Source organism: Eucyclogobius newberryi, unplaced genomic scaffold, assembly GCF_026437365.1.
Source record: "Eucyclogobius newberryi isolate DKJ021-1_F unplaced genomic scaffold, fEucNew1.0.hap1 SCAF_21, whole genome shotgun sequence".
NCBI classification, from domain to species: Eukaryota; Metazoa; Chordata; class Actinopteri; order Gobiiformes; family Gobiidae; genus Eucyclogobius; species Eucyclogobius newberryi.
Window position 1 is genome coordinate 9,073,253 of NW_027315846.1, and position 15,193 is coordinate 9,088,445.

Sequence of the window (15,193 nt, forward strand, 5' to 3'; positions counted from 1 at the left end):
GTGTGAACGAGAGTGAGGTGGACTGGGTTGTGTCTCTTGACTAGGGACTGGTGGATTATAAAACACACCCATTCAAGCTATTGAGTCACTTATTCTAGTCATGGAATCTGTTGTGACCTACTTTTACGAAACTAAATGCAAAGTTTTATTAATGTTCATACACTCATTTGAAGAATACATAAATATTTAAATTTAAATTCATGTAACCGACTTTTGCTCTGTTCTTTGGGTCTTTCCCACATGTTTTTGTAACAATGATTTTAACTTTATGTTTCTCATGTGCCCAAACATATCCTTTTTCATCTTTTTCAATGTTGGTTGTTTTTGTTTCTAAGGCTCTAGTCATATTACGTGGCCAGTGAATGAACCAAAACCTTATATAAGAACAGTTGTTACGGCTTACAAGACAGGTTTGTGTAGCAAATCTCTTCTGAAGAAACGTGTGTGCATGCCAGCTGTCATTTTATAACTGTCAAACAATTACCTGGAAATCAAATCTTAACAAGCTTACGTTCCACTAAATGCAATCTTTGTTCCTGATCCACCCTCTTTGTCATGTCTGCCTCTTCCATGTAATTCCAGTCGAACGGACGGTGTTTGAGCAAGTTTGAACAAGCTGAACATGGGGAGAAGGAAGTTATCTTTAGGGATTTATTGCATGACGCATTATACTGATTGTTATTGGATTTGAGCAAATTTAAGGGGAAAAAATCAGATTATGTCATTCTAGTTGTGCCAAAAAGTACAGTTAATACCAGTTACTATTGTGTACTACTATCTACACTTTAGGTTATTGATCTGACTATGGCAATTTCAACTCAAGTCTAATGGGTGAAGTCTTTTTAAGTGTGTAAGCATTAGAATATGATTAAGTTTCAGTTTTGTGATGATTAATAACCTTATTGGGGAATGCTTCAATCATACTACACTTTCAGTACAGTATATGTTTAATATCATGTAAGATAAGTTAACCCTGTGTATAAAATGACCTATACTGTATAAACTATAATAAAAGCTTGTAGTCATGGATGGTAAGGTATAAAACATAACTTGTCTGGACTTCCCCCATTGGGACAAATACAGGTTATATTATCTTACAATCGGCTGAACAATTGATCATATCAACGACCTGGAACAGAAACACAGCAGAGATCAAAAGTACTTCAAAAGACTATTTCCAAAGCATTGAAAAGATTCCCCTCTTACAATCTTACAATCGGCTGAACAATAGATCGACCAGGAAGAGATACACAAGACAGATCAAAACAAGTACTTAAAAATACTACTTCCAAAGCATTGAAAAGATTCCCCTCTTACAATCTTACAATCGGCTGAACAATAGATCGACCAGGAAGAGATACACAAGACAGATCAAAACAAGTACTTAAAAATACTACTTCCAAAGCATTGAAAAGATTCCCCTCTTACAATCTTACAATCTTACAATAGATCATATCAACGACCTGGAACAGAAACACACCAGAGATCAAAAGTACTTAAACATAGTATTTCCAATGCATTCAAAAGATTTCCCTGGCACAGACCATGACCTACAGTGTAGATTGTTGCCTTGTGACTTTGACCCACCACCAAGAACATTTTCTGGCCCCAAGTCCCTGGAAGCAGCAATTCAATTTAAACTAATTCCCCCAAATCAGTCTGACTATTCAGGCAATGATTTTGGGTTTAAGCGGCTAAATTACCAATCTGCGTCTCTAGAAATCGGAATTGCATTTACTGATCACCACCAGGCATAAAGAGGTCATTTGTCCCCCCTCCAGCCTGAGGATTCATCTGACTTTCCACAGAATTTGCAAAAGATCTTGACAGATTCCCCTCTTCTCCCCGGCGGCGTCAGCGGCGGCGCACGCTCCGGTCAAACCCCTCCCCTGTCCCCGCCCCGCGCTCCCCGCGTTTGTATCCACGCTCTCAGTCACAGTCCGCGGCACCAGTCACAGTCTCTCCCCCCGTGTCCCCGCCGCGCTCACACTTCACACGCTCCTGGAACCACCGCTCCAAACATGGACCCGGAGGAGCGCGTTGCTCTGGCCCCCGTGCGCCCTTTTACCCACTGAGTCCGGCCGCACCACAACCGCGTCCATAGCTCCAGCCATAGATTTTATTTTATTTTTTTCTTTTATTTTTCTTTTATTCTGAGGAAGCAGTGACAGCCAAGCACCAGCGGCGCAACGCGGATCCCAGAGAAGGGGGAACACAAGGAGCGCAAAGCCGCGTGAGGATAGCCGCGCGCGCCCATCATCATGGCGAGCGACTCTCCGGCTCGCAGTCTGGATGAAATCGACCTGTCCGCTTTAAGAGTAAGTGTTTTTTTTTTTTTTTTTTTACTCTTTTTGCTGCTTCTTCTTCTTCTTTATTTTTTTTTATTTTTTTATTTTTTTTTATTTAATCCCTGGCACAATGTATCTGCCAGACAGCGGGACTGCAACCCGGGCATTCCCTTCCCGCAGCCGCTGAAGAGGAGCCAAAAAGAGGCTGGTGCGCGGAAGCCAGGCCGCCTAAATGTGTCAAATAACGGATCAAATGATATATATATATAGACATCGATTAAACTGACAACTGCCCATGGAGAGCCCGGACCCCCCGTGTGTAAGTCAATGATAACGGGACGGTGTGGCTCGGAATGTGCTGACCTGTATACAAGGGATTGGTGTCAGCCTTTGCAGTCATAGACACACATTTCTTTAGCCATTTGTGTGATTTTTAGTTGTACTTTTAGCCGCTGTGTTGTGACCGTAGAGGCTTGAATACCTCCACACTGCTACTGCAACATGCCCACATTCTTTTGTTCAGCCGGGGGTTTGCTGCAAGGTGCACAGAGGAGTCAGACAGGCAGATGAAACCACCACAGTGTTTCGCATCACTGGGCGCAATGCATGTGGAGTGTGCTTTGCTTCTCGCTTCCCCCTGTGTGGGCGGCCTGACAGTCAGGAGGAAACTGTGAAGCTGCTGATGGTGAAGAACTGTAGTTGTGGCGGTTGAGAAAGATAAAATACAGGGGCTGGTGTTAATTGCAGGCTTTTGGGGCTGGAAATTGGGTAAAAGTACTTTGCGGTTAGAGGTGGGCAGCAACAGATCGACAGTGTATCGTGATGTGTGAGGATGTGTGCAATTTGAATGTTTAATGTGTTGTTTGTTGTTAAAAAATGCTACAAAATGAGCTGATTAGATATAAAAAATGAAAAAGTGACGACGCAAACTTATAAATGTGATGTTTCTGCACTTTTTAAGAGTAATTTTACAGATGTTTCACCCATGTCTGACAGTTAAACCTCAAAAAAGATGTTCCAACACATTCTCGTTTGAATCGTTATTGGGATACTATTGAGATAAAACATTTTGTCAATATCGCACCCAACTAATTGCGATTCCATTTGGGATACACGTGTTTTTAAAGTAGGATTTTGTCCAAACAGCCCAAAACTGCAGGAACAGCAATGTTTTTTCTGTAAGAAGACAAGATATGCTGTTCCTTTGCTTTGAACATTCTCTTCAACATGACTGCAGCATTTGTGATTTGATAATTGGGTCAACTCAGATTGCGATTTGGATGTGATTGCGTTGTTTTGTGCAGCCCTGGCACACTTCCTGCACGTTCTGACGAGCTTTTCAGCCACTTATTTTTGCATTTTCGATCCCACTCTCTTGTCTGGCCCATCTGGCTGTACCTGCCACGCTGAAGCTCGTCTTTATCTCGACAGCCTCGCCTCCTGCATCAGTGGAGAGGCGATCTCGGGGAAAGGAGTTGTTGACATGAAATGCTGCTTCACGGTTTCGCTGTAAATTGAGTTATTCGTGGAGAATTTAAAGGAATGGGAAAGGGTAGAAGAGATGGCAGGGTAGATTTGGTGTTGCGACAAACCTGCTTTTACTTGGCAGTGCACTGGCTTTTTCTATTGAATTTAGCGAACTGTCAATTTTGAAGATTTAAAAACGAATTTGACGCTGGTTTACATCGTGTTTTGGGCAGATTGAGACTGGTGCTTAGTTCTGTTATTGTTATTGTCATTGTTGCTCCTGATATTAGCTAGCCCAAATTAAGTCTTACAAACATTCAGTTCTCGTTAAGTCTTGCTTTAAATAGCGACGGTCCAATATGTCTTAAGTCAATAATATCACCATTTTAAGAAGAATAGCTGTTAAGTTGATGTAAGTTCTTAATTATTTCCAGCAAAAACCTGTCTATTTGACGTTCCTATTGTCTGTTTTGTATTTACTTCATGTTAATCACAGTTAAGGAATATATACCATATTTTCTGTTTTCATAGTTTTGGCCGAGGTGCGACTTACTTATAATTATACTTATATTCTTATACTCTGGAGCGACTTATATGTGATATTATTTGTTATTTTCACACTTGCAACCGCATTTCATACTCCAGTGCGACTTATACATGCTTTTTTCTTCTCTATTATGCATTTTGTGGCTGGTGCGACTTATACTCCGGTGCGACTTATAGTCCAGAAAATACGGTAATGTCACATTCCTGTTACATCTTACTTTCTGCCAGTTCCAAGGCTATATAAATTGCAACATTTTACTTCCTGAAGACAAATATACTCGTAAACATAGTGTGTTCTATGTGGGGCTATATCTGCTGTGGCAAATTAATGAAAAAAAGGAGAAATCTAGAAAATAAATGAAAGAAACATTATATTTCTGAAGTTTGTGTACTTCTACTTTAAATACATTGTTTTTGCCAGCCACAAGAATGCACTGCTTTGCTCGGATAACTATAGTTACATCCATAGCTCCACAGTTCGTCCTATTATGACCAGCTTTTCCGTGAAGCTGTGATTACCCAGATTGTTGTCTCAAACCACAGACCTTTATGTAAGAGTCGACAGGTAAACACGTCTTCTGTCACCTGCCCACACGCTCTCGGTGTGAGATTCATGTTCAGTCAACTGCTGGTCGGGCCAGACAGGAAGTAGGTCATCTGGCTGTGACGGTGCAGCGCCGTGGGGGAGGGGCAGGGGGGTAATCACGCTGGAGTTAGTGGCCGTATCGGGTTATGATTGATATACAAACATGCAGTATTTGTGTGCGTTGGTTTGCTCTTCATGGGTCAGGAGAGCCGTGTATCAGTAAATATTGTGATATAGTTAATCCACGTTATGTCTAGTAAGTCTAGTTAGTCCTTGAATAACTGTGGCAATGGTATAGTCCTGTTTTACACCTGTAATAGTAACGTGTATGTGTAACATTATTTTATATTTATGCTAACTTTTCTGGTGTGGGTTCCAACAGAGATGTTATTGTTTTGTGTAGACCCTTTCTCAGTATCGCATTAAACTTCTCTATCTTACATGGTTTCAAGTAAAGGTGTTTTTATTGCCAAAATAGATAGAATAGATAGAGAAAAGATACATTAAATGTCATACAGTGAAGTATTCCTCCACAGTATGGCATCGTCATGGATCAATACGGAAATGTCAGTACCTTTAAAACTGAGGCACATGACTTTTCTCCCCTAAATGAGTTCATTTTGTGTTTTCCACCAAAGAGTATATTATAAAAGCAGCATTTTGTGACAAAAATGAAACCAGTGTGCCCTGTCTCATAGGTCACCTTGGGAAATAAAAGACATGTAGCTTCTTGTTTAACAGACATTGCATTTGTCATTACTGCAATAACCTTCATTACGCTGTATTTGTGCAGCTGTACTTTGCCTATGTGGTTGTATTTGTGGAGCGATGGTGCTTCTCTGACACACAAAGAGACAGCGACACAGAGGAGGAAGTGAAGAGAAGTGGTTTTCCGTGTTTGCTGTCTCGACACTTTTTCCTCTCCGTCTGTCTGTGGCTCTCTGCGACAGTCGCTGGTGTCATGCCTCAGCACAAGCACAAGAGCCTCGGTTCAGACGGACACAAATGGCCAAAGTTTGGATTTGTATTCATGATGTCACTGTGGTTTTGTCTGTCTGCACGTTGTTGTTCTTCTTTGATGCTTATGGATAGTTATGGCCTTAGTCACTGCCTCACCAGTCACTGCATTTTGAGAACAGAAACCAGACAAGAGCTATACAATTGAGTTTCTCTTTTTATTCTTTCAAAACCCAAGCTTTTATTTCACAACTATGGCTGACGTAAAAGAAAATTGTCATTGATTTCTATCTTAAGGTTCACTTCTGATGTCTCAAATGCCTCAAATGCCTTTGACAATAGATTTTCAGATAGTGAACGATTGAACTGGGTTTCATAAAGTTGCTTAAAGGTGCTTAAAGGTGCTTAAAGGTGCTTAAAGGTGCACTGTGTGAGATCCGCCCCCTTTGCCTGGAAGGTTCCACACCAATGCATTAAACGTATCTATCTTGAATTCATTTATTTTCATGCATTTATACTGTTTGTGGGGTTGCCTTTCCACAGATCTGACTAATATAGTGCATCTTTAATAGCGTTATGTTGCAATTGCAAATGTGTCTTTAAAGATGAGACTGAAGCCCATTGCTTTTCACAAATGTTGCTCCTGTCGACTTATTTCAAGTGTAAAAGATTCAAGTGTGTAGAAAGAAGACAGATTTGAGTTGATTTTAGTGTTTTTTCATTGCTGCCATAGAAATAACCCTGAGCAGACCTTTAGCTGCAGGCGATATTGCACTGTTGCACTGCTATTGATTGGTTTCTCTGACGTTTGACATCTAATGCATAGCTGGACATCTCCAGGCTTTTAATAATTGTGATATGGTAGTTGTTTTAATGGCCTTTAAGTGTAAGCACATTACTTAAACACTACGATGCTTCAGGATTATAGTTCTTATATGAGCAGGAGAAGTGGCACTTGAAGAGCTCTTTCCAGATCTTTGTTGTCGCTTCTGTTTACTTCTCCAAAAAGCAGACATTTTTCCTGTTTTCATAAAGCCATTTTTGACTGAGCAAGTTCTTAAATGTGTCAAAGTTGTCTAGACGTTTTACTGAAGCACACGCTGTATGTTTCACTCATATAGATTGGTTTAAAATTAAAATAAAGACAGTAAATATTATATTTTGAACCAGGACTTTGTGTTTCTATTGGTACATTTTAGTTAGTCAAGTTGTATGTCAGTATATGTACTTTACTTACTTACTTTTTCATGTTAGTTTCTCTTATTGAAGTAACAATAAGGAGATCTGTATGTTGAAGTGGGGCCTATTACAAAACATACATTACACTCAAATACATCAATGACTGTAGTTAGTGTCGTCACGATGCAAAATCTTAAACTCAATACTTTTATATTTTGTACTCAATTTTGATGCTAAACAATAATAATAAAAATGCTCTTGACAGATCAACAGTTTGTCAACACTATTTCATTATTACCATGTTCTTACTAGTCATGATAAAGCTCAAAATCATCAGGAAAGGTCCGGTTTGTCTTTTATTTGTTCATATTCACATCCAGTTTTAACATTGATTAGTCTATTTTTCAAAACCTTGGATAACTTTGCTTGTTTCATCCCGTGCGCTTTAAAAACACACACAATACAACGTTGCCTAAAGCATGTAATACGATAAGTGAACCTTTATTTGTTCCACAGGGAAATTACAGTGTCGCAATGTGTGCATATTCCCTTTTTTCATATCGGTCTTATTATTATGTCTCAAACCAAAAAAAGATGATCACATGACTCTTTTTGAGCTGTTTACATCATTTCACAAGTTTGAATGTGTGTTTTTATGTTACACCATTGCAGGAGTTTGTGAATGTTAACATCGAGGACAGTTAATGACTAATAAAAGCTGCCGTACTTTAACAAATCACATCATCAGAGTTCAGCAAACACGTCTTTTGTCTGATTAAGTTCTTCCGCAATGAAACTCCCTTCACAAACCACCTCTCCATTTACCGTAATATGACTAACAGTGCGAGCAGATAATGAGCGAGCTTGATATTGTGGTTTTTGTGTGCAGTGAGCAGGTCAGGTCACAGTCAGCTGATGGTTAGAACAGATGGAGAAGCAGCGTGCAGTAAGACACACACACACACACACACACACGGTTCATATTTCCTAGCACTGGACACTGCGCAGAGACTCAGGTGAGAGCCGCGAGATGAAAGGGAGAAGCAGGTGAGGATGAAAGCATAACTGTGTGGTCAAAGTGGCTACATATGTGCTTGCGGATGGTGAATGTATTTCCCTTTCAGTTTCACAGATGCGTGTCGGCCCTAAGCCTGCGCAAATGACACAAAATGTGCCCCAGATAGACACGAAAACAAGCTTAAAGGCCTCTATGTCGGGTTTATCTTTGCCTCTGAAATGATTAATGTCATTATTGTTTACTTTCGTTATAGATAACAAAAAGACAGCTCATAATGTGTAAATGGTGTAAATCAAAATAATGCACCAGCCAAAAAATGCATAATAGAGAAGAAAAAAACATATATAGGTCGCACTGGAGTATAAGTCGCATTATTTGGGGAAATGTACTTGATAAAATCCAAGACCAAGAACAGACATTTCATCTTGAAATGCTATTTAAAATAATAACAGATGAGAGAACATGGTGAATAGGTGTACGTATGCTAACGCTAACACCTTCAGCTACATGAGGCACAGACAGAACTGTGGTAAGTGTCTGGTATGTTAACGTAACATATGAACAGTTATTCAGATAACTATAGCATAAAGAACATGCTAACAAGTTTACCAAAGCATCAGTTTTACCCCAAATCACTAAATCCATTGAATTCTTCTTCCTCTGTGTCACTTCTAAACAACTCCACAAACTCCTGAGGTAGAGGAAGTGCAGATTCTTCTTCTGCGTCACTTAGTGCCTAGAGCGCCCTCTTGTGGTTGCCAGTGTGAAAATAACTAATAATATCACATATAAGTCGCACCCCGGCCAAACTATGAAAATGTTTTACTATAATATGAAGTCAGAGGATTGTTATCACGGCTGTTTAAGCTGTAAAAGAACTTGATGAGGAAATATAGTAGAGATAGACCAATGTATCGACGGGCAAAAAGCTGCCCAAAAACGAGCAAAATAAAGCTTTATTTGAACAAGTCAGTGCAAAGAGGGCACACGAATGAAAAAGTAGTAAAGTAGTAAAGTCAAAAACCTTTGGGGAAGTAATCAAAAATATCCCCTAAATCTTGGCACAGAATATTTCAGCAGATCTTATCGGTTTCTCTGGATTCTAAACAATCGGTATGATAAAAGCAAACAACAACACATCGTCCAATCTCTAAAACCCATGGCATGTCTATCTCCATGGAGACCGCGGGTGACGCCACCAGGCCAAGTTACAGGTGAGCTCCTCGGAGGTATCTCGTCTATTTATTCTAGACGAGTTTTAACGCCATGCTGCGGAACATTCCAGGCAGAGCAACAACACTCCACGAAACAAGCGCGAGAAAAGTGGCGCAGTTCACGTTTAACCTTCATTCTAATTCAAACCGAGCTCTTCAAAAGCAGCAACAACAGGAGCATGAACGTATAAGCTGAACATTTTGCTCTTGAGGTGTCGATGTGACCAGTGACTAAACGAGCCCGTGCCGTGGCGCTCTCCCTCCCTCGCGCTTGATCCCAGTATTAGGGCACATTCCTCAGCCCCTCACCATAGACTCCCTAGTAACGGGGCCAAATCACTGCCCGGGCTTACACAGAGCTTATTCATGAATAGTCTATATACTGTATGGCAGTCTGTTGCCCAGAAATGCCCCTCTTCCCCCCCCTTCCTCGTCTCCTCCCTCCTCCCTCCTTGCCCCCTCCTCTCCACTCTGCCTCTCTCTGCTTCTAGTTGACCTATTTTCTCGGCCCCAAGTCACTGATGATGGAGCTGTACCAAGGCTTAATTCTGGGTAACACTTGCGCGGGGAGTGGAATAGGCATTGTCCTACATGCACAGATGCGGAGTCGAAAAGCATACATCCTGCCGCGTTACGTAAGAGATTGTACAGTTGTATATGACGCGAAGAAGGTCGCCATTATTGGTTTGTCACTCTGTAAACGTATGATTAATATTCTTGTTAAAATTGACAAATAAAATTGCATATGAAGTATTTATTGACTTGCTTGGACTATATAAATGAAATGAATGAATACTCAGATACTAATCAAGCATAAAATGGCATTAATGAGACAAAATTGGACCTTTCTTGAAAAGTATGAGCGCAGTCTTGGTCTGTGTCTAGTTAAAACCACACGATATCATTAAATTCTACTATTCTGTGTTGAAAATTCTATTGTACATTTAGTAAGCATCCAGAAAGGATCAAAACGCAATATTTCTTTTGATCAGTACAAATGGAGAGGGCTGTATTAGAGGAACATCTGGTCAAATATAAATCACTATAGGCTTTAGAAATCCACCTTTGCGAGATAAGGTCATCACAACTTCAATCTTCTGAAAATGGGTTTACTCTCTGACAAAGGAATTCAACAAGCCGGAACTACCAGAATGCCATGTTGTTGTTGTTTCAGTTCTAGAGAAAGCTAAAACCACAGCTTTCACTTGGTTCAAATAAACCCCTATTGTGATGCATGACATTTCTCATGAAGGAGAAGTATTTCACCAATGTAAAGCTTGCGTAAAAGCTGCAGCAGGACCCATTTTCTTCTCGTAAAAGGTGTACATTTAGTTTTTGTCGCACGAGTATATTGTAAAAGAAGCAGTTTGTGACTTTTAATCCGTCGTGAACGCAGAATAAAGAGCCGGGAGCATTGCTGTTTTAGGTGTTTGGTGAAAAAGCTGCTCTAAAGCTCTGTGTGCGCCCGAAAAATCCATACGTGTAAATACAAGTGCTGTGGGTTTCTATAGAGATAGGTTAAATCAGACACTAGAGGCGGGCAATATATAAGATAAGATAAGATAAGATATTCCTTTATTGTCCACACATGGGGAAATGTCATTGTTGCAACACAGGTAAATACAGAGGAAAAGGATAGATAACATATAGGAAGTAAAAAAAAAAATACAAACTATTGATAATATTGGGAATGTTGTTATGAAGATGCGCAAAGTTTGGATATCGAGTATATTTTTTATAGTTAAAATGCCTCTAAAAAAGTTGATTAAAACAATAATGAAAAATCTATGTTGTAAAGTGTCAAATAAGCTTATACGGTTTATAAGGTTATACGGCATTTTTACAATTTTGTGATTAATTTAACATTTGTCTGATAATTGAACCTCAACAAATGCATTTAAAGACACATTTTAACACATTTATATTAGATTGACATAATATAAATCATAACAGGCACCGATAGGACAGTTTAAGCAGCTATTGTTATTTCTATTGTTATTTACAAGACTACCTGTCGCACAATTTACCACATTTCTTTGGTAAACATTAGTGTATTTCTGTATTTCTGTATATATAGCTATAGTTATGTGTATAGAAAGTATGTGTTCTATCATCTATTCTACAACAAAGCCTCAGGACCGCAGCATCTGTCCTTTATTTGTCTGTCAGTGCAAAATCGATCGGGTCGAAATCTCATACGGAAAGCTCAAACTTGATGAGAAAAGATGAATGATGAGGGGGCGCGAGGGACGGACGCGCCAATGACAAGGGAGCGTCACATGGCAGTGATTTAGGGCGCGGGGCGAAGAATGGGTTCATTATCACCACACGGGACGAACTCCGGCTCGGCTGTAAATCTATTATTGAGAGATTTGACTGTTTAATGTGTCTGTCGGACTCTGGGTGAGATGGGAATCGGCCTGTCGCTTTATCTCTGTGTTATGTCTGCATTAAGAGAATATTAGCAAAGAGAACGTTTGAATCTGGCCATGGGTCATATTACAGATGTCAGGCTTGTAAAGACCCGAAGCAGGAACAAGTAGTGTGTTCAGTGGAGTGTGTAAAACAGGTTAAAACAAGACAATTTCAAGTCCATTTGTTGTGTTGACTTTGCAGGACAACTATGTAACGTTTCTTGTGCTTCTCTTTGTGTTATTGCTTTACCTTGAATGAGGAATGGGCGAAAAAATGGTTCTAGTATTGTAATTTTCACCAATAACAGTATTAAAAATAAAACATCTGATATTTTTGGTTGGTGCCCCAGTCTGTGCGGGTCCATGTGTCATTCCCAGATTGTCTTCAGTGCATCAGATTTGTATTTTTTTCATCAATAACAGTATGTGTTGACTTTGAAGAACAACTATGTAACGTTTCTTGTGTTATTGCTTTACCTTTAATAAGGAATGGGCGAAAAAACGGTTCAAGTATCAGAATTTTCACCAATAACAGTATTGTATGAGTAATATGAGTAATTAGGCCACATGGACGCAATCATGCAACAATGTTGGTTTTTAATATCCCAGATAAACTTTAATAGATAACTAAAATTTACTTAAGTGAAACGTAAGATAGATTTGAGGGTCTTGCTATGGATTTTGAAATATAAATATCTGTATTGGCAAAAAACAGTTGTTGCATCATCAAGCCTAATGCCAAGGTACAGGTCAGATAGGTGACCCCACTCGCAGTTAGAAATAATGTTTTTCAATGCAACAAAAGGAGCATCTAATATTGAATTAATGCAATATAGACAGGTTTGATGGTACATTCCTGGTAGGCATGGTCTGATATGTTTTTTTAGCCTATACAAATATGCAATAATATCTTCATGGAGATAGAAAAGTTGAATGCAGTACAGTGAAACATTCCAAAGCAATAACATCTCCAATCCGCGTGAAAAGTTACATTGTACATTGTATTACACCTTTATCTAGTTTGATAAGAGCACAACGCACTTCACTGTCATTCACTTGGTATACACATCGTTAAAGTTGTCCATAAAAGAAACGAACACTGCAAACCACGAGCCAAGGCAGCTAGACTTTATAGATCTTCACATTCCTATTAAGAACGATCAGCTAGGATTAACCGCCACAAGTATTTCCTATGAATCTTGTTGTTGTTGTTTTTTATGAGCAACTGGTGCTTGAGTCAAAAATCCGAGAAATGGGAGTGTTTGATTTACCTTGGAATGAAGCCATCACATTGACAGCTATGACTCAAAATGAAATGGCAGGTAATGAGAGCAGGTGTAACATGTATTTAAGGTTATTGTTGGAGGTTGTTTTCATTTGACTCACCATTGTTAAACTAAGATGGATGAATGTGCGACAGCGAGAATAACATGGAAGACGATAAATTAATAATAAATACGTTTTCCCATTGATCCCATGTTTCCCTGATGAAGGCCTCGATGCTGAAACATTACCTCTTCACCTGTAAAGAAAAAATCACCTTGCAAGCAAAACAAAGTGGTATTTTTCTTAGTTTTACCATTGGTAGAGGAATTAGTTTAATTTACCCACCCTTCTATGACACTTGTCGGAAAGATTGGGCGATTACGTGCTAAATCCGACCGAAACCTGTAAATTATTGTCCATCTATCAATCACTAACCTTACTCATAAAATGACTGGGACTAGAACCCAAAAACACTGACTCAGACGCACTGATAAATAACCACACCTGAAACACACGCCTTCTCTGCCAGTATTTGAAGTGCTTTGTTGGTCGGTAACAAAAGGAGAGCTGCAGCAGTCACCGAAGCCCCTTAAAACTGGTGTTGTAAAGTTGCCTTCTCCGGGACTACGGCCCGGCACTCTAAAATCCATTACTTTTAATGGCCGTGTGGACCAATAGACTGTGTTTGGGACAGTTTGCCCCGGGCGGCGTCCACTGCTCTGCCCCAAAGGTTTGGACTGCATCTCATGTAAGTGCAACAGTGAAACAGTCGGCCTCTAATGAGCAAACAAAAGTCAACAAAGGCAAATGAAAAGCTGTTTTTACATTTTCTTTTTTTTCATCGAACATGAATTATTCACGCCCCTTTCTGTGTGTATTGATTTTTGGAATTGGGATGGGGTTTTATGTCAGATGCACTTCCAGGCCGAGGCTGTTAACTTGAAGGTGCACTGTGTTGCTTTTCTGGTGGAGAATTATGCCACCTGTTTGTCTCCATGGAGATGTTGTTGCTATGCCTGGAATGTTCCACAGTACGGCATTAAACGTACCTATCCCACGGAGACAAGTGACGCCACCGGGAAAAGTTATAGGTCAGATCTGTGGCGAGGGGAGTCTACTTACTGTAAAGTCTTTTTGACCAATAAAACACCTGTAATTGAATAAATAAATAAATAGATAAATAAATAGATAAATAGATAAATAATAAATTAAATAAATTAAATAAATTAAATAAATTAAATAAATTAAATAAATTAAATAAATTAAATAAATTAAATAAATTAAATAAATTAAATAAATTAAATAAATTAAATAAATAATATATTATATGTTTAATGCAATACTGTGGAACATAAATCAATTATATCTAAATGTAGACATACTTTTAATACATAACTGTACTGTTATTGTGTTGCTTTTGACCTCTTTTTACATCTTTGAATGCAGTAAAAACAAACACTTTGGTTCAGTTGTTTGTTGCTATACAAATAAAGTTTTATTGATTGATTTAGAGACATCAGAAAAGTTACATAGTGCACCTTTAACAAAGTATGAGCACTGAGCTGAATTTAGGCTTGTCTTGAATGTGATAACGATACTTTAGTCATATTCTTTTATTCATTTATTTAAGAATGAGGAACCATGCAGCAATGTGGCCGTGCGATTACAGCAGAAGTGCAGTTTCATATCCTCTTGCTGCTTTGTTTTTCTCGCAGCTGCAGGAATGAAACAAAATAACAATATAGTTTGCGGATGATGTATAGAACAGCAGTAAATTGCTCGCAGCTTTTTTGCCTGTTCATACATTGTAAAAGCTAAAATAAGTTCCAGTTTCGCCTCAGTGCGACCGTAATGTTGTGATAAACGAGAGAAAATGTACTGTACAAACCTGTTTCTGCTCTTAAGACAGAACCATATGTGAATTTCCTCTTGCAAAACCTGCAAAATTACGGCTCTCAACGCTCATAACAACCCATTCTTTTTTATTTTTTTTTTATTTAATGGAAACAATGGATTACTCATAAATGCAAGTTTAAACCCATCAACTTTTAGAGCCAAGTTTTGTACTGGAAACTGTAAAAATATCTCTACCAATGTGGAACTAATAAAACAGTCTTATCAACACGTGTCAGTCAGCACATTCTTGAACAATCTGATGCACAGGCAAACAAACAAACAATTGTCAATATTACCAAACCCTACATAAAGGTGGACGGTGTAACATTTCTGGTGGAGGGTCCTCAAGTGCTTTTCCCGGA

The 15,193-nt window shown here is 39.1% G+C and overlaps 1 protein-coding gene across 9 annotated transcripts in view; it reads left to right on the forward strand.

The window, feature by feature from the left end:
- The first annotated feature begins 2,192 nt into the window (after window positions 1-2,192).
- LOC140370736 (TRAF2 and NCK-interacting protein kinase-like) overlaps window positions 2,193-15,193 on the forward strand; it is a 101,180-nt gene continuing 88,179 nt past the window's right edge. For 8 of the 9 annotated variants that reach the window (XM_072457956.1, XM_072457961.1, XM_072457959.1 and 5 more), the window contains exon 1: window positions 2,194-2,318. In XM_072457956.1, the coding sequence (XP_072314057.1) occupies window positions 2,262-2,318 (57 nt within the window). In that variant the 5' untranslated portion in view covers window positions 2,194-2,261. Of the gene's footprint in view, window positions 2,319-15,193 lie in introns of all 9 variants that reach the window. The other variant, XM_072457955.1, reaches the window with a different exon arrangement.